General features: G+C 34.8%; 1 protein-coding gene across 16 annotated transcripts in view; it reads right to left on the bottom strand.

Annotated features, from left to right (window-relative positions):
* LOC140796759 (mitochondrial arginine transporter BAC1) overlaps window positions 1–24,455 on the bottom strand; it is a 38,019-nt gene extending 13,564 nt beyond the window's left edge. The window contains exons 1-7 of one of the 16 annotated variants that reach the window (XM_073149864.1): window positions 24,146–24,455; window positions 23,975–24,069; window positions 23,855–23,896; window positions 23,595–23,688; window positions 23,440–23,517; window positions 12,943–13,032; window positions 7,634–9,560 (exon numbers count right to left, since the gene is read on the bottom strand). In XM_073149864.1, the coding sequence (XP_073005965.1) occupies window positions 7,634–7,780 (147 nt within the window). In that variant the 5' untranslated portion in view covers window positions 7,781–9,560; window positions 12,943–13,032; window positions 23,440–23,517; ... (2 more) ...; window positions 23,975–24,069; window positions 24,146–24,455. Of the gene's footprint in view, window positions 1–7,180; window positions 7,202–7,633; window positions 9,561–12,942; window positions 13,033–20,697; window positions 20,854–23,422; window positions 23,689–23,854; window positions 23,897–23,974; window positions 24,070–24,145 lie in introns of those variants that run through there. The other 15 variants (XM_073149855.1, XM_073149858.1, XM_073149862.1 and 12 more) reach the window with 15 other exon arrangements.
* Window positions 24,456–24,656: the final 201 nt, after the last annotated feature.

Raw genomic sequence — 24,656 nt, 5'->3', positions numbered from 1 at the left:
TGTGTAAGTCGGCATGTATTTTAGATTGAAAATTACTCACTTCAATTCGTTTGGTGATCTTCTAATGCAATGAATGAACATGATATGCAAATGCTTCGGCAGACTCGGAGACTTCAACATAAGATGACATGGGAAGGTTTCTGTGCTTTAAAACCATGAACAACTTCAAAGGACTCATACCTATAGGCCTATTGATAGAGTTATTATATGCAATTAGTTTATAGGAAGAATAGCATCCAAGTTTCTACAATTGACGAACTCAGTTTGCTAATCGATTTAGGGATGATAGGCTATGAAGAACTTCAATTTTATGTCAACTATGTGACATAAGGTTTTCCAAAAGTAGCTCATAAAGCAAAAATAGCAAGTCAAATACAATAGTTTTAGAAAACTATATAACTTGATGATATAGGCAAGATACAATTTTGCCACATGTGAAGCATCAGAGATCTTAGTACAAAGAATGAAATGAGCCATCTTAAAGAAGCGATACACAACCACAAAGATTTCCAAAGGTGCGTGGTAATCCAAAGACAAAACTCATACTCACATCTTGCCATGGGTGATCATGCACAAGTAGCCTAGTATTCTGTTTACAATGTTTTGCTAGTTGATAGGTTCAACATTGGCCAACTAATTTTGCTATATCACACTTGAGACTTAACCAGTATAATTGATGCTCAACTTCTTCGATGGTCTTATCACGTCTAAAATGACCCGACAGGCCAACGACATGAATCTCCCAAACTAGAAAGTCACATACAAATGTACAGGAATCACAACAATATGAGAACAATTTCTTCAAAGTCGAGACAAGATGTATAGTCTTCCTTTATTTTGTCAAACCTAATGACTTTGATGCTAATAACAGATAGATAGCTAACTTGTCGATTAAGTGCATCAGCCGCTTTATTCTCAACTCCAGCTCTACATTTGAATACAAAAGTGTTCTCTTTTAAAAACTCGATCCAACAAGCATGTCTCGTATTTAGTTTATTCTAATAATTCAAAAAATCAAAGAGCTTCGTGGTCTGAATAAAGGGCAAATTCATACGGTAGTAAGTAATAGCGCCAATTAAATAATCATATAGAATTCTTTATCGTATGTAGAGTTTGTTTGGCCTCATTTAGTTCCTCGCTAAAATAGGCAATACGATGGCGTTCCTGACTTAAATCACTGCCAATCCCGATTCCTAAGGCATCACATTCCACCTCAAAGGTTTTAGAAAAATCAAAAAGACACATTATCTGCATCACTGTCATTTTTCTCTTGATTTCTTTAAAAGCCTTACTTGCTGACTTATCCCAATAAAAATCTCCTTCTTTTAGGCAAGTAGTGATTGGGTACATGACAGTGTTAAACCCTCAAATGAAGAGTTGATAAACAATAGCAAGGCCATGAAAACTACGCACATCATGGATGTTTCGTGGTTCCAGCCAATCAACAATGATTGCTTTACTCTTTATAGGGTCGACATGAACTCCTTTAGATGTAACCACAAACCCTAGGAAGATGACTTGATCCAGAAGAAAAAAGAACTTCCTATTGGCATAGAGTTGTGTGGCAGGAAGCACAAAGTAGACTTGATGCAAATGGTCCAGGTGAAACTTCTTCAACTAACTGTAAATCAATATATGGTGCAAAACATGGTGGAGAGAAAGAGATGGAGGAAATAAAGAGAGAAAGGAATGGGGTTTTACACCACCCTAAAAATGGTTTCACACCAATGTTCTCAAAAAACAATATCAAATAATCTTCATTAACCTCAAAAGAAAATACAACAAGTCTATATATAGACCTATAATAGAATTAAGCAAAAGACACTCTAAATAGGAACTAAACAAAAGACACTCTAAATAAATAAAAATCATAACCAAATCCCTCTAGAGGGGATCATCAACTGTCGGTGTCTTCTGCACTGGTACACACACCATCGAGTCCTATTAGTGATGTCCGCATCATTCTCTCCGAGTGGAGAGAACTCGACCCTATCGAGTATACTGCTCTGCTACTCTCATACTACTCTAAAATTTCAGAGTGATGCCTCTCAAAATCATGGTGATCAAGTCACGTGTTATTAGATGTAGGTCATCCTTTCCAACGTACTAGATACCATTGAGTTCCACCTTCTCTAGTTGAAATAATCTCATCATCTAAAAGTTTATCAATTTCGTCTACTATGTTAGGTGGAATGTTAGGAAGTGAATGTAAAGAGGGTCTCTCATAAATAGGCTCATTGGTAGGCTCATTAGCTAGTGGGTAATCTAGAGTAAAATCTAGACCTTTATAAGCTACTAAATCCTCAATATTAAAAGTAGAACTGATGCCGAAATCATTTGGTAGATCTAAAACATATGTATTATCATCCTTCGCTTAACAAATTGTAAACTTTATGAAAATCCGAACATGATTCATATTCAATTTTGATTTTACCAAAACTTATTACTTCCGCATTCATTTTTGAAAGAAGAATCATACAACGACTCAGTGCATCAGCAGCTTTATTTTCTGCTCCAAATTTGTGTCACAAGGTGTATGTATAATTTTGGAGAAATTCAACCCACCTACCATCCATCCTCATGGTCAGAGAAGATTACAAATTCTTGTGGGAGCAAATAATGCCTCCAATGGTGAAGAGATTGAACTACAACATATAATTTATTATCATAAGTGGTATACTACTGCCTGGTTTCATTCAGCTTCTCACTAAAATAAACAATCGGATGACCTTTTTGGCTCAGGATTCCACCTATACCAATTTCAGAAGCATCACATGCGACCTCAAAAAACTTCTAAAAAATCGACGAGTCGCATGACAAGAGCTTTTACACCATTTCCGCTTGATTTCGGCAAAAGCTTTAGTGGCACTCGTTGATCACTCAAGTTCACCCTTCTTGAGGCATTCAATTATAAGAGTCATAATGGTACTAAACCCCCTGATGAACCGACGATAGAAGGTAGCAATCCTATGAAAACTTTTTACATCTCTTATGGTACGGGGCTCAAGCCATTTATTAATAGCTTTGACATTATCAGAGTCAGCAGAGACTCCTTCGAACGAAACAATGAAAGCTAAAAAAACAATTTTGTTTGTCAGAAAGGGTTGATATGCATCACACATCATCTAAGGGTGATTGTGATAGTGAAAAATATGTAGAATATATTTAACTCTGACATATACGATTATCTAACTCTGACATATAGGTCAAATTATATTATACTCATGTGTCAGTGGTTATAAGTTGTATCTTGATGGTTTGTCATAGCCTTGTGTGGGCCCTGCCGATTATGTAGTTGTCTAGTATAGTTGTTGTGGATATAGATATGGTTTTGTTAACAGGTTTAACTTGATGATGTCATGATTTATTTTAAGATCTAGTATATATTATTGTGAACTTGGATATTTATATGTTAACAGGGTTATTTGGATTAATAGTATAACTTATTTAGTGATAGATTATTTGAGCATAGGGGTGTATCTATGCATGACGGGCCCCGCCCAACCTGTCGCATGCGTCGCGCGTGCCGTGTGAGTGTGTGGGCGTGCCCTTGCCGGGCAAGGGTGTTATAACTTTCCTCTCTTGAGAAGAACAAAAATAGAAAGAAAAAAAAAGATAGATACAACATGGTCAACAAACACTTGCTGACAAAAGCTTTTAATCTAGAATGATTAAGAAAATCCTTGCAAAGCTCCTCGTTTGTCAAGAAGATGGAAGATAATAGCATGCGTAAATGGAAGACGAATGGTATTTTCAGAAGGACCAGAACAAGCACATTTCAATCCAGACATTGATGCTGCTCTAGAAACAACATTCAACTTGCTCAGCCAGCTAATTAGGGAAGCAAAAGAGCCTTTTGCAAATGAGAGATAGTCTCTAGCAGCATGGCAATGCACCACAGAAAGGGGTTACCTGTAGTGCAGCGAGGTACCCACTTAAGTTAAGGAGACCCCTTTTTCGGGTCCCTTGACTTAATTAGACCTTTCATCCATCTTACTCGAGAACTGGCAAAGATATTAGAAAGGCAGGAAGGTGAGATTAGAGGAGGGACAAGCTGCGTCAGATTAGGTGTGGTCATCAAAGGAACATTGCAAGGTAAGATTTTGTTAATTTTTCTTATTATTTTCAAAAATTAAACTTCAAAATGAGGTAGATCTACCATGTTTATGGTAGACCTACATGTACGAAAGTTTTATCTTCCATCAATCCACTAGCCTGAGAGTAATGTCAAAGGTTATTGTCAAGCCAGATACAAGTAGGATTTGGACTAAATTGCCTAAAGTCTCAAAGCTAAATTTAAAAAAAACAGTGGATTTTGCCTGATTTCTAACTTTCTATCTGTTTTTGTCTGTTTCAGCTGAGACAAGATCCAACTGTAATATTCAAAAAATCAAAAAAAAAAAAAAAGGGGAGGGCTGTCGCATGCAAGTAGAGCTGATCAAACGGCTAGCCTGCTCATGCCCGGGCCAGTTTGGACTAGGCTCGGCATGAGCTAGAATTACCCATAGGCAGCATGGGCGGCTTGCCCGCCTGGCCCAGCCTGAAAACCTGCTCATTGGCCCGACCTAAAATCCCGGTGCAAAAGCTCGTAAGCCAGCCCTTCAGCCCACATGTAAGCCCATCAATATAGCTAATTAGCTATAGTGGGAATTGTGTACTCTGTACCGTTTAAAAAAAATTTTAAATCCAACTCTCCCATCAGCCCAACTCGCTAGAGTTGTACAATACTAAAAATAATTTTTTCACATTTTCTTTTCTAAAAATAGGAAAGGAAATATTTTTAAAAAAATAAGCTAATGGTAGAGAAAATTCTAAAAAAAGCTAAAAATATTCTGAAAAATCGCAATATAGGACCTACATTTAGTTTACCAGTTTACCCTTTTAACATAAATAAATAACTAGTTTAGAAGAGTAATTTGATAATTTTTAATATTTCTCATACTTATAAATAGATGATAAATCTTCCTAAATTCATTACAAATTCTCAAATTCTTTAATCTCTCAAATTCTCTCCAACCTAAAGGCTTCAAGGCTTTTAGTCTTGCAATTAACAAATTGAGGATAATTAAGGGTCAACAAGAAGCGAGCAAACAATCTCTCTATACAACGGTATTATTATTACAAGTAATTTCCTTATTTGTTAATATGGATTGCTTTAATGCTCGTATAGAATCGAAATCGGAGAATAAAGATTTAATTAATCTTACACCCGCATCTCAATCATAACCCAATTTGGAAACTCCAGCTTCGTCATCAGGTAGTTTTAAGAGATTAAAGTTCGAGGCTTGAAAGTATTTCAAACGGATTGAAACGAAAGATGTCAAAGGTAATGTTATAGATGGTAAAGCTAAATGTTTTTAATGTGATCATAATTTTTCAAGATTAACTAAGAATATTACTACTCACCTAATGAGGCATATTAAAGACAAGCATAAAAAAAGTCAATTGAATATCAATCAAATGTTACTTAGTCAAAGTGTTACTAGAAATCTTTCTAATTTTTAATTGAATAATGTAAATGCTTGTAAAGAATTAGTTAAATATATTATTCGTAGAAATAAACCTTTGCAATGGGTGACAATTAGGAACTTGACGGTTGTTTGCAAAAAAGTTTTGTTGCGGCTTTTAAAAGAATTTCCGGTCACACAATTAGACAATTAGAAGAGATATTTTAAAATATTTTGTCGAAGAAAAAGAAAAATTAATCTCATATTTCATAAATTGAAATCTAAAATTTTTTTTACTAGTGATATTTTGACTTCTACAAACATTACTCTTTTATGTGTATAACTGCACATTTTATTAAGATAATTAGAAAATACAAAAATAAATAATTATTTTTTGAAATCTTGATAAGAGTCATACTGGTAAATATCTTTCTCGTACTATTATTCAAGAGTTAGCAAGTTATAATATCCAAAATAATATTTTTTTCCCACTTTTGATGATGCTTCTAATAATGACTCCACAATTTCTAATCTACGATATTTTTTTCTTTCTTCACTTTGTAATAGTGAATTGTTGCATAACATATGTGTGTTACTATAAATTTAATTGTACAAAGTGGCCTAAAAGATTTGCTAAGATAATTTATAAAATTAGATAAATTATACATCATAAAAAAAATTTAATGATAAAAGAGCTAAAACATTTCAAATATATGTAAAAGATGTGGATTAAAAGCTAGAAAACTTTAATTAGATGAACAACATAGATAGAACTCTACTTATGAAATGTAAGAATTAGTACTCTAATATCAATGGGCTATAATTTCTTATGTTTATTTAGATATTAATAATGAACTAGAATGCCCTACTGATTTAGAAAAAAAATGTAAAAAAAAATAAAAGATTTTTTTAAAAAAATATTTTCTTATGCTACTAATATATTGTCAAGCTCTTAATCTCCTACAATTACAATCGCTAGTATGCAACTTGTTAATATTGTTCAACTTTTTATTACTTTTAAAAATATCAATCCTTACATAATGTTTTAGAAAAAATGGAAACTAAATATGCCAAATATTTTGAACATTTTACTTTACTTATTGGTTTTGACATTTTATTAGAACTTCAAATTAAAGAGATCAGTCTTTTTGATATTTTTAATAGTTTCTATGAAGATAAACAAGATGAATATGTTTCTCGTGCTATAACTATTAAAAGTTATTTTGAAAAAAAAATTAATGATTATTCTATTACATATGGTTTTTTTCCTCTATGTCTTCATCTTCTATTATTCCTCCTAAAAGTGGTAGCACTAAGAAATCATTACTTACCCAACTTAAAATGAGAACTTCTTCATCAATGTCGAGGGAATCACCGAGCTCCAAGCATATTACAATTATTTTGTAAGGATGAACAAATACTTTAGCACGATGAAAGGCAATGAGACGAGATTTCCAATTGTTATCGCCATGGCCCGTAATATATTGGTCATTCCTATGTCTATTGCACCTTCGGAATCAGTTTTCTATGCAAGCGAATGGTTGATTGATGAGCGTTTGTGAAGCATGGATACCGAAACGAGATACAAGGATACGATAATTAGGATACGGATACGGCATAGATACAACAATAAAAAAATTAATAAAAATATTTTTTTAATATATAGAAAACCAATATAACATATGGTTTAATGCATATCATTCTAACTTATCTTGTGAATGTTTTGTAGGTACCTTCATAAAGGACAAGGGTTGAAAAGTATCACCATGGCTACACCACTACAGTGACCAACTGATCATTAATACAACATACTTTAGTTAGTGAGGTAGTAATTAATTTACAAAACATGGCCGTGAAGATTAATTTCTAAAACATGGCAATGAGGCAATAAATAATTTCTAAAACATGGCAGTGATGCAGTAAGTAACAGTGAGGCAATGAGGGAGTAAGGCAGTGAGAGAGTAATTAACAGTGAGGCAATGAGAGCGTGAGCACAAACATCAATCACCTCATCTATGATCATTTAGCATTCCTAAATTACTCTAATAGCATCAATTAGCTCACTCCTTCACTGTGAGCAAAACCCCTAAAACCGAAATCAAAGCCTAAATTCTAATATCACAAACAAAGGTGCAAGAGGGAGGGAGGGACGAAGGTGTGTGAGGGAGGGAGATGAAGTAAGGTACCTCAATCACCAGAAGGAGCCGCCGTCGCGAGGGAGAGTCATTGCCGAGGGAGTCGTCGTCGCGAAGGAAATCGCCACACGTTGGAGGGGAGGGGAGGAAGCTTTCATCGCTAGTGCATGAGGGAGGAGGGAGGGAGCCCTTCATCATCGGCGCATGAGGGAGGCCAGAAGGTTTTCATCGCCGTTGACGCGTGACAGAGAGATTTTCAGGTCACGCGAGAGAGGAACAAGAGAGCTGAGTGATATCGAGTTAGTTAAAATTAACGAGTCAGTTATTAACGAGTTCAAAATGAGTTTTATTTGTAGACCTGACCCGTTAAACTTAAATAATTCAAAAATGTATCCTGCCGTATCCTAGCCGTATCCCCACCGTATCGAATATTTAAAATTAATTATTTTAATTCGGATACTTCTTCAGCCATATCGAATACGTCGATGTATCGGTATCCGATATGTATTTGATACCGGTATAGAGGCCTAAATGAAGTATCTATGCTTCATAGATGAGCGTAGATCATATTTGGAAAAAGATATAATTGAAGCATTAATGTGCCTGCAAGATTAGTATACTATCAAATCTAGATCGCAAACGGACGACCATTTTGCAATAGAAAATATAGAATTTGAGTTTTTAGATCTCAATGAATGACTAATGTTATTTTATTTTATTTTTCGCAATTAACTAATAGATTATGCAAATGATAGATAGGTGGGTAAGTGCCGACCTAGTTAGGATGTGCCCATTCTATAATAAAGAAAAAAAAATCCTATTTTTTGTATAAGTATGTTTAATTATGAAAATATCTTTCCTTTTACTGATTTACGCACAAATAATGCAATTGTATTTTTTTTGGCTAAGAGTCGCTGATCTACTCAGTCACTCAGATCACAGCCTTCAATCTTCATCCATCCAACAGTCTAGAATAACTAATCTTCTAATATATATATATATACATATATACTTAGTCACTCATATCGCATTAGGGATTTAGGGTTTATGGGGCAAAAGCATAGAGCCACAGAGGAGGGCTTCTTGGCGTCGAGGTTGAAAGGGGCAGAGTCCTTGCTGCCGTTGCCGTGGTGGAAGACGGAGGAGAAGCAGGTGGCGAAGGAGGAGCTTGTGCTGAATTTTACTTCTTTTCTATTTTTTGTTTCTACTCTTTGGTCTTTAATCTATTCACTCCCTTTGAACACTAACCTCTCTCTCTCTCATCCAAAGATCTGCAAATCCCTAAATTTTCTCAAACCTGAAGGTAATTTCTCTTCCCTCATTAGCCTTCCTTAAGTGTTCTGGAGCTGGATTTGTTCACTTTGCCAAACGTTTAGTAAGTGTTGTTGTGTTCCATTCATGAGACTCATCAACTCATATTTTTGCATGTTATGTGAAAACTATAATCATATCTTCCTTTATTGATCTAAATTGAACTAAGAAGAGAAGCAGTTCTATTTATTTTGCTTTTGGTGATTATGGCATAAAAAGCCTACAGATATTAAATATTCATCTAGATGTTAAATATTCATCTAAATGTTAAATATTTTGTCTGACTGTCATCTTGTGCAATTCCAATTTTTCTCTTCTTTACATGACACCAGTGGTGCACAAATCATGTTTTAGAATTTTAAGGTTTTTCTTTTGATAGGGCCTAGATAATGCTATCAAGGAAATGGACGGGAAAACAATACAAGGACCCCATAGAGGCCCAAGTTTTAAGATCCAGGCATGTCATGGAATAGTAGCCTCTAAAATTATCTCTGGAGCTGCTCGTCATTACTTCCAAGTCTTATATTTACTTCTGCTAGTTTTTGTATAATTTGCGGAATCACCAGGGTATGGTTTATTTCACTGTATTTCTTGTTCTTCTCTTCACAGGATTCTTTCTTGTTGCAGTATCTGGCAGCCTCGGGTTGCTTCATTGAGCCAAATTAACCTAAAAAAAAAATAGTAGTAACCGTGAATGCTTCATCAATCTGCTGTCATGTATTACCTATTGATTTTATAAGGTAGAAATGATGCATTCTGTTGATTCCCACAAACTGGAGTTGTGATGTGTTTCTGATGTACTCATTGAGTCTTCTGTGTGCAGGTTATTGAGCTACCATGGCAGCCACAAGTTTTGATAATCCATTTGTTGTATTAAGAAGAGGCAGAAGATTCAGTTCTCTTATTTGCCAAATTGTTGTTCATTATCCTCTCTGCCATTTATAATTGATAGAAATGCGTGTTGGAAGGGAATACTAGAATAGTGAACTAAAAGAATGATGACTAGCTTCCTTATATGGGCTACCTAGTCTATCCTTATATGCTGAGTTGCTTGAAGCTTGGTGCTTCACTGTTGGGTTCTAATGTTGTTCTGGTGCCAAGTCTTTCTCAATTGGTAGCACTGTTGAGTCACCAACTTGCATCACTAAATAAAAGGAATACAAGTATGACTGTATGAGTTGTAAATTTTTAATTGACTGTTTTTGTCGCAATTGGAGTTATAGTTGAACTAATGGTTTCTGTGGAATATATAGATGATCGACATTGACCTGTATGAGTGGAATGTTAATAGTTTTGACTTTTAACTTAGAATATGGTTGTATGATGGATTCGTGACTATTTATATTGGTAAAATGTAGTGAAGCAGGGAGAAAGAGAAGTAAGGAGAGAGAAAAGAGAAGATAAATATTGTGTGATTTTCTTTGAGAGTTCTGTGAGAACTTCAAAATAAAAATTGTTTGAAAGTTCCCTTAAATGATGTGTTGCTAATAGTTTTACAAGAATCCGTGGTATAAACTATTCTTAAATATTGACTTCTTTGAATAGGTTACATAATGTTAACTTTTTGTCTATAATACCTGCCCAATTGGCAAGCCCAACCCGGCCGGGCTAACCTGCTCTTTCACAAGCCGACAGGCAGTAACGAGCTAGAATAGTCTAGCCTGATGCAAACCCGGCCCGGCCCAACCCACTCACGGGCAAGCTGACGAGCATAGTGCCTAGCCCGGTTGGCTTGGTAGGACCGGCGTGCCCAATGATCACCTCTATATGTAAGGCATGTGCCTCACCCTTCTCATCTTCATTTCCTTCTCTCTTTTTTTCTTCTCTGACTCAGATTAGGGGGGATAGCTGAAATCCCATGAGCCCTAGCTATAAAAGCATAGCAAACCCCTCGAGGGGAATCAGAGCTTCCTTTTCCTTCTCTAATTTCTTCCCCTTTGATTTCCTTTTCTTCCTACCAGTGCATTGAAAAGCCAGCCGCCTCGCCAACAGGAATGGCAACCACCCATTGGCGGTTAGACCGCCTGGGCGAACTTGGCGAGCCACCAAGTCGCGTAGCGGGCCGAGCAACCTCGATCATCTTCCTCTCTCAATCATCTCTGAGAGGCGGCGAGAAGTCGACGGCGGCAAGCGAGTATAACCAGCGGGCAGCGAAGGATTGAAGGTGCTGAGTGGCCGCGGCAAGTGAAGGCAACGAGCAGCGGCGGCAACGAAAGGCAGCAACAACTGGATGACGGTGGCAACCTGACGATAATTTTGTTGAAGTCATAGATTGTCGATTGCCTCATCTCCTCCTCCTCTTCTTCTTTTCTCTCTCTGAGATCAGAAACCACCCACTTTGTTTTCCTTTTTCTGTGCTTCAACGGTGAGAAAGAGAGAGTGTTGGCAAAGAGAAAGCACATGGGAAAGAGAGGCCACGTGGGAAGAGAGTGGTGGGAAAGAGAGCCCGGCTCATGTTAACATTGGAAACCACCAAGGCACCAACTATTAATGCGTTTCAAACCACCAGCTATTAATGCATTTAATTTTAGATTATGGTAATTTATAACTAAGATGATAATGAAATATGTATACATATTTGTGAATTATCAATTTATAATCCATTATTTTTATGGTTGTAAATTGCACTTATTAAAATTTTAATAAATAGATAATAAATATATTATATGGAATTATTTTTTCTTTTTTATATATTAAATTGCTAGACCTCTTTGGGCCCGCCTTCTGTATAAGTGCTAGGCGATGGGGTGACCACCTACAATCTGTAGCCGCCTTTCAATACACTACTTCCTTCATCACCGAAGTCATCATCATTGTGGATGGATCTTCAGAGCACCGCCGAAGTAAATTACCCCCACCAAATGAGCCATCGGTGAGTCCTCCTTCCATTCCACAAATTTAACTAAAGATCAATTAGAGTCCTATTAGGAAATAAGTTTCTATTAAAATCAACTAGAATCAAAATTGTTAACCTATTTAAGGGTTATTGCATAAGAAACAAAGAACGATTGAATAAGACTTATTTAAAATCTCTCATTTTCTCTCCTACAGTCTTCTTCTCTCTCTCTCTTTCTACTACCTCATCTTAAGATTCTTCTCTAATCTCTTCTATTTTCTCTCTAAACCTCTCTCTTTCTTCAATCTCTACTTTTCATTGGTTGTTATTGCTGTCCAGAAGATTTCAGTAGTGAAAAAGAATCTTTGGGTGCTCGGACTTGAAGAGAAAAACGTGGTTTCAAAGTAAAAGCACTACTATTCTATTTATTAGTAAACTTAAACTCTAAAGTCTTTATTTACACTATATTTTAGGCCTATCTACTGTCAACATACCTATTTGAGAGTTGAGGAAGCTACTGCCTTATCTGAGTGGTTTTCTCTCCTTTCATTTAGTAGTGATCATTTTAATCAATTAACTTATTATTAGTTATTGCTTACTATATTTTATTTTAGTTACTTGTTTGGGTCGATTGTTCTCTAAAACATTGCATTCATACTAGATTTGCATCAAGAATGAAGTAAAACAAGGGGAAGTTGCTCATGATCATCAACAAAGAAACCATTTCAAAGAACAAACAGTATCAAATACAAAGAACTTTTCTAAACTAGGACAGTTTTATTGAAGATTACATATATTTAGTAATTTCCTAACAAGAGAATTTTAGGCAAGACAGGAACGGCTCTGAAAGACCTACTTGTTGAGTTAGTTCATGCTCATAATCGAGCCAAGGGTTCCCATAATATAGTCAAGAAGATAAAATGTAATATCAAATTTATGCAGTAAATAGAATGGCAATTTTCTGCAAAAACTAGTAATGAAGTAAAATAGAATTGAACTATGAACATACATAAACTTGAAAGCAATAAGTTTTAAGTACAGATTAATCAATAAATGTGTACCAAAATGATAACAAATACTCAATCAGATTAAAAAAACTATCCAAAACCAACATTTTTCCTCTGTTATAAAGACTATTTTACCATCACCAAACTCAAAGTTCCAATGCTAGAAAAATTTAAAAGACTATGGAAAATATCAATCAGGAACTTACTCCTTCATCAATCAGGATTCGACTTGCGCAGTGTAAAGCATTCTTGTATGCCTTCACTTGTGTTTTAGTATTGTGAGCTTGCAGTTTCACCTGTCAATAAGGAACTATGATATTGAGGACGCTATAATTTAAAAGAATCAATAAGCTGTCAAATACAATTATCACAATATTGCCTTGAATTTTAAACACATTGATGTCCCTAAGATCAGTGAAGAGAGAGAGTTCTCTATTGCAGTAACAAAGAGGGAGAGGAACCGAGGATGAGAAAGCGAGGAAGAGAAACATTTGGCTAAAAAACAAAGAAATATAGTATCTTGCAAAGGGTTAAAAAAAATCAAAAAAGCATATTGATAGCGATATTTTTAAATTTTTATTCTACAATCATATTTCTTTCAATATAGCTAATAGTTTTTATTATCATACTATGGTGGATGCTATAAAATTAGTAAAATCTAGTGTTTTGCCTCCTAGTTCAAATAATATTGCTATTAAATATCTTCAATCGGAGGTAGATAAGCTTCACAATTATATTAAGATATTTAAAAAATATTGGGATAAATTTGGTTGTACACCAATGTGCGATGGGTGGAACACATAATAGGAGAAATATAGTTAATATTTTAGTGTACTTGGGAATGGGAATTGTATTCTTTAAGTCTGTGAATGCTACTACTTATTTCAAATGTATAGATTATATATTTTGGTCAATTAATAATATAATAGAAAAAACAAGTGAAAAAATAGTAGTCCAAGTGGTTACTGATAATGGGACAAATTATAAAACTATTAGACAATTAGTTATATTGAAGAGACAACATTTCCATTGAACATCACAAATTACACATTGTCTTGATATGATGTTAGAGAATATTGCCAAAGATATAGATATCAATATGGTGACACATAAAGATTAGAGATTGATAAACTATACATATAACTATTGTTGAGTTATTCATTTACTTAAATAAATGACTAATGATAGGGAAATCATAAAATTAGGTATTGCTAAATTTGTCACTAATTTTTTATCATTGAAAAGCATCATCTGCTACAAGGATGACATGATGTGAATACTTGCATTATATGAATCGTCTATAAAAATTAAGAACAAGAAATCTAAAATTCAAAGATTAAAATGAGCATAATTCTTAGAAATGCATTTAAGGATAGTATTAATTTTGCATTGTAATATTTAGCCACTTGTTAAGGTATTACGACTTGTAGATGATAACGATAAATCTAAGATGAGTTTCTTGTATGAGGCTATGGACATTGAAAAAATCAATAAAAGAATATAGACAGGATTTATATAGCAAGTGGTGGACTGACTTTCAAATGGAACAAACAACTGCATTAAGATATACATGCTAGTGATAGGCATGCTTTTAATTTACTAATTTTATTTTACTTATAAATACTTTGAAATTTGAATGCTTTCAAGTTTCAAATGACAATTTCTATAAGGTATTTCCTTAATCCATATAGTCCAAATATGGACTCATATGGTCCAAGATACTTCATCACCTTTATTGATAATTATTTATGATATATGTATTTTTACTTGCTTCATAAAAATGACAAAACATTAGATGTCTTTAAGATATTTAGGCTGAAGTTAAGAAATAATGCAAAAAGCAAATTAAGATTGTGAGATCAGATAGAGGTAGAGAGTACTACGATAGATACACTGAGGATAGACAAGCACTTGATTCGTTCACTAAGTTTCTTCAAGAGCATGAGATAGTAGCACAATACAACCATGCTTGGTTCACCGAATCATAATTGTATGGCAAAAAAAAAAAAACAAACATTTTTGGACATAAAGTATGTTTAGCAACTCCGATCTTCCTAAATCCTTGTAGACCGAAGCACTAAAGACGACATTGTATATATTAAACCGAGTTCCAATCAAGGCTGTCTCAAAGACACTTTGAATTATTTGAAAGGTTGAAAACTAAGTTTGCGACATATGCACATTTGGGAAAGCCCATATGAAGTAAGGATCTATAATCCACAAGAGAAGAAGCTGGACCCAAGGACCATTAGTGGGTATTTTGTTGGATGTGCCAAAATGTCTAAAGGTTAAAAATTCATTGTTCATCTCATAGCAGTAGGATTGTGGAATCAAGAAATGCAAAATTTCTTGAATATGACTTGATATCTATCACCTGAAGTGAAGGTTGAGACTCTGAATAATCAGTATCAGAAACAATATTTTTGATTTGATCGCTCCCACTGAGATATAGGTCACGACTCAATTAAATAATTTCCTCTTTGAACCACACGAAAACATGTAATCGATTGATAATTGAGAGATTAATTAAATTTTATGTCACTACAATATGAGATTAGAGGAGAAAAATTTAAAGCAGAAAATGATCAACTAATTAATTTAAATAATATTTTTGATGAAAAATATCTCTGATAATGAGTTAGAGAACTAGAGAATGGATTATTAACTTTTCGTTGGAGAAGCCATTATAAGAGGGGAAGAGTGCGATGAGGGAAGAGACTGATTGAGTCTTTTAGCAAGAACACATAATACAGCTATCAGTACTAGAGATAACCCTTATAATCCGAATGATGATATCGTCTCTTCCGCATTTGCTGAAAAAATGTCAAGGAGGTATAGCAATTGAAAATAGATAAACTGATGATGTATGTATAAATATATATATATATATAAGTGGAATCGCTCTGAGGATGTTGCTCCCTATAATTATAGTTCATTGAATATTTATTGTGCGCAACAAGATCCATATACAAATTATTATCCTTAGGCACAACAATATTCACATGCTAGTTTTTTTTCTTCCTCAGTCACAATAAAATTCATTTGATATTACTAGTATAATGCAATCACTCTTTCAAATATCAACCCTTTATTATTTATAAATTTATGGTGATCATAAAAAATATCGAAAGGAATTTATAAAATCTAACTTAGTATTCATCAAAGTTGAGTTAGTGAATACTATTTTTAGTTTTCAAGCTTCATATATAAGTAATTATCTTTTTATTTTGGTCACTTTCTAAAAAATTTCAAAAAATTTCATGCATTTTAAATAATATTTAGAATTTTACATAATTAAAAAATAGTTTGATCTTATATGTGTTGTTCTTTTTGAGCTGATAATCCCAATTTCGAGTTTCGAAACCTTGATTATTACCTTTTATGTGACATAAAAATTTGGAAAAGTGCTAATTTTGGAGAGCGTAGTCTCAACTAGTTATGCTCAGCCTAATTCATTTTACTAGTTGTTTAGACAAAGTACAATAGATTGCCAATCCTCAGTTGTCGCATGGCCATCTTAAGTTCTTAACAACTTTCGTTCATCAAACTTGCTCATTTCACTTTCCAATTAGCATGTTGATGGTTTGTATCATGGATGGCCGTGCCGACTGGCACATGGCACGAAGTGTGCCGCACGGCACCCCTCCTAATAACTTCGCCATCGATCACGTCATCGAGCTTGTCGTCGCCTGAGCTCGCGTCGGGTGCCCTAGCCCGAGGGAGGGGAAGAAAGAGATCGAGAGAGAGAGAGAGAGAGAGAGAGAGAAAGAGAGAGAAAGAGAGAGTTTATCAGTTTAAACTTAAGTTTCGAATCCGGATCACTTAAGTTTCGGATCCGAAACTTAAGTTTAAATTGATAAACTCTCTCTCTCTCTCTCTCTCTCTCTCTTCCCCTCCCTCGAGCTAGGGCACCCGACACGAGCAAGAGCAAGCGGCGACGGCGAAGGTGTTACCTTTTTCTCCCAGCATGTGGCATGTTATGCCATGCCGGCCGGCGGTTGGCACAGGCCGTGCCTGTGGCACGACCATCGTTGGTTTGTATAACTCCGGTTTTATTTTGCGCAAAAAAAACTATTAAATTAAATTAAATTAAATTTTAGACAAATTGTGAAAACCTCCTCTATTTTACATATTTGCAAATCGACTCATCCTTTTATAGATATATTCAGTGATGGCCGTGCCAGTGGCAGGCACGGCACGTGCCGAGCGGCACGCCTCGGCACGCCCCCCGTGCCAGTGGCACACATTTATAATATTTTTAATAAATTTTTTATGATATTTAGATATATTTTTTGGTCTTTGGTATGTCAATATTTAATTTTTTTTGTCTAAATATATGTATTAAAATTTAAAATCTAAATTACAATATTTTATCTTCAGATTATTTTTGTAAATAACCTATTATATCAAAGATAAAACAACAATTGAATATAAATATTATTCAACACATAATATGATTGAACACATTCATTAAAATTAATATTAATGATTAAACACTCCATAATATGATTGAATACTCCATAGTATAATTGAACACATAATAACATTCCATATATAATTGATAATAGTTCAATAATTAAAACTAATATCTAGTTGAACGTAGAATGACGAGGAGGATCAAAGACTTCATTTGCTGGCACAAAAATAACACTAGAATGTTGCATTAAATACTGTCGATATTCTTCAAAACTCATCTACTGATAATATTGTTCGTTATAACATCTCACATAGTCTTCATACAAATAAGAATTTTGTAATTCTTCGATGATATAATATGAATATTGAATATGCACGGAAACGACCGGCACCGGCACAGGCACAAACACACCATAAGCATATACAGATTATGGATATGGAGTATAATAAGGGTGTTGCGGCTCTGGTAGGTGTGATTGATATGATGGTAATGATGATGAACTCATATCATCATGTGGGCGCACCTCTTTTGATGTCCTGCTACCTATAAACTCAAGTCATTCCCTCATCTGACTGTAATCATATTGAGCTTGAGATGGTCCCTTTTTTTTCTTCTGTCTCTAGTAAATTCGGTTTTGTGGTTGTCTAGGTCTAGCAAATGAGTTGTTATTCCAATTTTAAAAAATAACAAATAAGTTGTCATTTCAAAAATGACAAATGACAAAAGTTAATTGATGAAAATAAGAAAAAGTTTAAAAAAATAGGTATCACATGTCATATCATGGTTGTTAAGAAAATAAGTAAAATTAATTTAATAAAAATTGATAGAAATAAAAAAATAAAAAAAAAATGTCTTTACATTGGCACATGACCGACACGAGGCCGTGCCAGACCGGCACCAGGCTAAGCCGGATGGCACATGGTCGTGCCAGACCGGCACGGCAAATGTGCTGATCGGCACGGCTCGGCACGGGGGTGTGCCACTAGCACACCCCGTGCCAAGTGTCGTGCCTCTACTGGCACGGGGCGTGCCGATCGGCACGGCCATCCTTGGATATATTTACAAGGACCACCTCTTTTTCAATATTTGAAAATATTCTAATTTTTTGACAAAATTATCTTTTAAGAGATAACCACTTCCTACTATTACAAATATCAAATCCAGGGACAACGAGAATTCAATATCCCAATTTTTTTTCAAGTTTTGACATCCTAAGGAAAGAACAATATTGGTTGGTAGGATAGGAGGGATAAGCCCCTTCTATCAAACCTTATCCCAGGCTAGATGTTGTCTAACCAGATGGATGTCAAGTGATCCGAAAAGAAAGATATTTAGGTTTTGGCAGTTTTGCAACAAAAGGGGTAAAGCCCCAGAGTATTTCAAGTTTTTCCTTTCATAATTTCATTCTTTTTTTTTCTTTTAACCTAGTAGATAAAACAATATGAGTTGTTTAGAGGCATACATCCACTCTATAGCATGTTGTTTTTTGGATAAATAAAATAACTAAAATCTCTTTTTCCACCGGCCACCTCATTTTGGCTTCTTCTAATCTACGGCAAAGATCTAGTATAGTAGATAAGGAGGATACAATTTCCTTCCTCTATTCTAATGGCATGTACTCTCGTTTGCTTGTTTTCCTCAAGGTTTCGAAACTCGGTATCGATCATATCAACTGTATCAACTGTATCGGCCGCTCGTATTGAATTAGACTATTTTTAATTACGTAAAATTCTAAACATTATTTAAATGCAAAAATATTTCTAAAAGTTTATAGAAAATCAAGAAAATTTAGTCATATATGAAACCTAAAAACTATAAAAAAAAAACTCACTCAAAACTATAATAAATTTCAACTTTAATTAGATAAAATTTTATACTCATAGATTACTAGTGCAGAACAACATAAAGAGAGATCTCTCTTCATTGTTGTTCTATAGTAGTAAGAAAAGATAAGTTAAAAGGTGGATAAGAATGAGGAAAATGAGAAATGAGAAAAGGAAATTCACCCGAATTAACCAAAGTGTGGACTAGCTGAAGGAGCTCACCAGATTGGTCGCCAAAGGAGCTCATCGGATTGGCCGCCGAATGTGCTCAGTGAAGTGTAAGAGTAGGAGGAGAGTGCGTGTGAGAGATAGAGAGTAAAAATTAAAATTTAAAAAGAAGGTAGTTTATGATATCAATTACTAATATCTCCTAAGTTAGACACATTTTAAATTCACCACACTGGTTTCAGGTCCGGATCAGGATCAGCTGATTTTGGGATCCATGGTTTTCATATTCCTTAGTGTAGAAGTCCGTACCTACCCACAAATTTGTCGAACCTACTATAACCATCTATAAATTGCTAAGGTATCACATTACCTATGATAATCCACAAATTTCTATCAAAAAAACTCCTAATGCTCCAATTTAAAGTTACCATGACTGCATACTATGGCAATCCCTCATATGAAGGTGACTAATAATCAAGTATATCAAGGTTCCAATTATCAGATCTGTCATTTGAAAAAACGATATGTATAAGCCATCTCAGCGGTACCGGTCGTTCATATCAACCTGTATTTTAAAATAACTTTTAAAATACAAAAAAATTATAAAAGTTTTAGAAAAAATAATAATAAGACATAAATATAAATTATTCATATATGAAGTCTAAAAAACAAACATGAAAATATTATTTTCTCAATCTTAATCTCTCTCCCATTCTACTACTCACACACTCTCCCCCTCACACAAATAAAAAAAATTTCTTATCATCTCTCCACTAACACTATCTCCCACTAATTATCTCTCACATTAACTCTCCCATCTCCTCCTTATCTCTAATCTCACTCTCACTTCAAAAGAGAAAATTGATCTCTCTCCCCCTCTTGACTCCCTCTCTCTCTCTCTCTCGCACACTCACTCCACCTCTCCTACTCCTTTCTCCTAAGTTGATGCTTCTCCGACATAGTTTCGGCCTCTTTCAATGTCTGGCGAACTCCTCCAATATAGATTCGGCTCCACCATCCTCTAACAACCTTAGATATCCAATTTTTTTCCTTCATTTTTTCTCTCCCTCTATCTCCGACAAGCTCCCTACCCTCTATTTCTCTCTCTCACTCTCCTCTTTCTTTCTCCCTTTCTTTCTTAATGTCCTCCCTCTCTTTCTCCATTTCTTTTTCCCGATTTCAGTTCGCTTATACCGAAATGTACTCAATACAAATCAGGTATCGGTCAAATCGGCCGATACACCACCAAAACTAGTTTGACTATCTCGAGATGCAATCAGGATTGGCTATAGCCGATACTAATCCATTTTGACCGATACGGATCAATATCGGCCGAAACTAGGAACCTTGAGTACATTCTTTAATTAACTAATCTTGGGATTGACACAGTTTACAAATACAATACAATGATAAGGAACAATTCTTTTAATTCAAGAAGCACAATTCAACATAGGTATAATGGAATTTTTCGATGGGATTAATTGTTTTCAAGAGAATAAGATTAATTAAAATCAATAAAACAAGAACAAAAGAGAAGGAAATAGAAAACCAACCTTAACGGTGTCAAAGGGATGGCCCGTGACAACGGTGGCGAGTCCTGCAACGAATCCCGCCATGTATTCTTTGGCGGCGTCGTCACCGCCAACCATTGCGTTTGAATTGGTTGCTTTTAGTCTAGTCCTCACCACTTTTACCCTTTTTTATGCTTCCTGTGAAAGAATTGTAGTTAAACTTCCAAAAAAATACCAAGAATAAATAATAGAGTTTTTGATCAAACTAGCCTTCTTCTGAACTTTATTTATAAAAATGGACCACACCTCAAACTTAATACTAGAAGAGATTTGTTTTACTATAGTTATTATCAACATTTTATCTAAAAGATAAATCGCTAATAAGTTTCAGTGTCCGTTTAATAGCGATTCATGTGCGGCAACCAAAAAGAGAACTAAGACAACGACTTAGTTAAATTAGTTTGTGTTTCATCTGAAAATTAAAAGATTTTAAACCCACTAATAAGTCAGCAGTTTACATAAATAGATCACTGATAAGATCTATATTTATTTCGTTAACTTACGAATGTAAATGCTGAACTAGTTAGTATTTTCGTGTAAAAGTAAAATGTTGAATTCTTCAGCATTTTATTGACAGCTTGATGTGGGCATCATCTTCAATTTGATCAAAATAAAGTTGCTTGAGTCCAATTTTGGTCTAATTGATCTAATTAGGCTCAACTTATTTTTATATTTAATTTGTTGAGTTGATTGTTAATTCAAATGATCAATTGAATTAGTCAATTGATAGATATGATAAGCCTATATGCGAGGGATGTCCGTATTGAGTTATTACCTAAATTGGATTAGTCAATTTAGATAAGACCTAATCAATTAGGATCCTATTAGAAAATAAATTCCTATTAGAATCTCAATTGATAGTTATGGTAAGCTTATATGTGGGGGATATTCACATTAATTTATTACCTAAATTGGGTTAGTCAATTTAGGTAAGATGATCAATTGAAATCCTATTAGGAAATAAATTCCTATTAGAATCAGTTAAAATCAAAGTTGTTAACCTATTTAAGGATTATTGCATGAGAAACAAGATACGATTGAGTAAGATTTATTTGAATCTCTCATTTTCTCTCCTGTGGTCTTCTTCTCTCTCCCTCTCTCTTCCTTTCTCCTACTCTATCTTACGATTCTTCTATAATCTCGTCTACTTCCTCTCTAAACCTCTCTCTTTCTTCCATCTCTATTTTTCATTGGTTACTATTGCTATCCAAAGATTCCATTAATGAAAAAGCATTTTGGTGCCCAGACGTGAAGAGAAAGACTTGATTCCAAAGTAAAAACATTACTATTCCATTTATTGGTAAATCTAAACTCTATAGTCTTTCTTTACACCATATTTCAGGCCTTTCTACCGTCAACGTACATATTTGAGAGTTAAGGAAATTACTGCCTTATCTGAATAGTTTTCTCTTACTTGTTTGGATCGATTGTTTTCCAAAACATTGCATTCATACTAGATTTGCATTACAGCTATAGTAAAGCAAATCTCTTTTATTGTATTAAATTTGAGGTATTGTCTATTTTGGTAAATAAAGTTTAGGAGAGTGCTAGTTTGGTCAAAAACTCGAATAGGAGACCCCAAACTTAATATCCATATAAACTTTCTTTTGCCAGTTGCCAACTCATTCACTTAGAAAAGAATTACTAACATACAATAAATGAAATTGCGTAGTATTAATGTACATCTCTAAATCTAATATACTCTATCTTATACTAAATAAGTAAATATTTCCTAAGAAAGTATTGAGTGCTATAGGCCTCGATGAGGTTAACCTTCCTAAACATGATTGGGCACGCCCGACTAGCAGCAGCTGACTAATTTCTCCGTGAAAGCTCCACAACAAGGAAGGGACCAAAATAGTAAACACTATTCGACCTAACTTAACAAGAGTGGGAATAAGGGGCTAACAAGAGTGCTCCAGAATGAGGTGAAAAGGGGAAAGAAGAAGAGAAGAAAAGAAGAATAAAGGGAGAAATGAGTGGTGTACAATGAGATAAGTGGCGCTTGAACAGCATGTGTAGAATAGCAAAAGAAAATTTTGAATCATAATTGAAACTTAGAGTTTCTTTTAGTGGATTCTCGTAGTACAAAGTATAAGTATTTCTCATCTCTATATAAGTGATTTAGAAGCTTAGAGGGAGTCATCCAACTCATGGGAGCTGAAAGCAAATCATCAATAAATTCTAGGATCCCTCATAGATAAGGGTGAAAATGAATCAGATAGTGCTCAACCCATATTCCGATTCATATCTTTTCTTTGTATGTGGATTCGAATACAGATATTAGACGGATAGCAAATTTTAAAATTGTATTCTAACAAAATGGATACGAATCGGATCTTAAACAGATAGCGATACAGATCGAATACGGATCCAATCACAACTAGATACGAATTGGATCTTTCAAAAGTCTACATGTTCCTCATTCTACTCATACAATGTAGTTTCATAAGAGGGCGTATGTGATATGAAGTGTTCTTCTTTGTATTTATTGCAGAGATTTACATGTGCTGCAACAAAAGAATAATGTAAGTTCCTTTACTTGTGGCTGCTTAGGAGAGACATGCATATAGAAATAACAAAAAATACAAGAGATAAGCAAACGACTTTAAATAGCAAACAGATGTAGAGATGCAATTAAGCAGAGGACAAAATCAAACATAGAAAATTAAAAATGAAAAAATTTTGGTTTCCTCTAAGGAATTACCACTTTATTGAACTCACTTCCAATCCCTACAATGGTATGACAGGTTTCCACCATATCATTTTTAATAGCCCACTGGAGAATTCATGGTTCTCTACCTTTAAGCAAGATCACAAGTCACCTTTAATCTATCCTCTTTCATAAATGAATGGTCAAAGATGGAACGAGAGTTTACCTGGCATAAAATTCCAATAACAGAATGAATAATGTCAAAAACCTCTGTTCTTCTGTCAAACAATATCAAGGAATATAGAAGTTTGGAGCCCAGACTGAAAATTGTGGACAAAATAAATGCAGAAAATCATCAGTAAATTGAAAATCATGAAGTTAGACACAAGAAGAGAGAACAAAAATTGCCAGGTTTTCCATTTCCCACAACTCCAAATCTTAGTTAGGCAAAATCATTTCCCAATAATCATGAAATTCAATTCTTACAGTCAACAAATTCTTCCTCGTCTCTCCATTAGCCGCAACACTCTGCAGAAAAGTAAACTTACTTACAAGAACAGTTATCATGAAAGAGAAAGCAAACATGAAGTTTAAAATAAAGCTTACCTGAAAGACGGTCAGAAAATTTCTATAGCAGTCCCTCAGAGCTTCTTCTCCCCAATGCAGTCCCTTAAAGCTTTAGCACTTAGGCTTGCTTCCACCTAATCCAAGCACATCAAAACAATTAGACATCACAAGTTAAGATAGAATCCTAAACATTGAAGTAAGAATACAAACCTGGCATATATCCAAGAGATTCTTCAATCCATTCGCAAGATCAAAGATTGATTGTTTGGACTACCAGCATCAAGGCAGAAGAAACCATCAAGACACAAACGTTGAAAGAGAGGAGGGTTCGGGGATTCGAAGGACGACGAAAAGAGAGATGGCGAAAGGAGGTAGAGATCGGGGTGGCCGCCGGTGAAGATCTAAAGAGACGGAGGTGGTGGCGGATGAAGAGGGAGAGAGATGGAGGCCACCGACGCCCCGGTGATGGAGGCCGCCTTTCCAATTTATTGATCGAACCGGGGAGATTTGACGGAGGCTTGTCACCTTCTTAAATTATTATCCTAAGCAGGTAACCGGATATGGATCCAAATCCGACTTGCTAATGTATAAGAATCCGGAACCGGTAGCAAATATGCACCCGGTCGGATTCGGGTACGGAATTGAGTTGGGTCAGAGTTAATCAGACATATTTTCATCCCAATAGGACAAGAACGGAAGAGATAGGAATTGAAAACCAACC

This window comes from Typha latifolia, chromosome 10 (genome assembly GCF_019914945.1).
Source record: "Typha latifolia isolate L0001 chromosome 10, TyphaL0001v2, whole genome shotgun sequence".
Taxonomy (NCBI): domain Eukaryota; kingdom Viridiplantae; phylum Streptophyta; class Magnoliopsida; order Poales; family Typhaceae; genus Typha; species Typha latifolia.
Note: the sequence above shows the minus strand (reverse complement) of the source record. Positions and strands in the feature narration are given on the sequence as shown.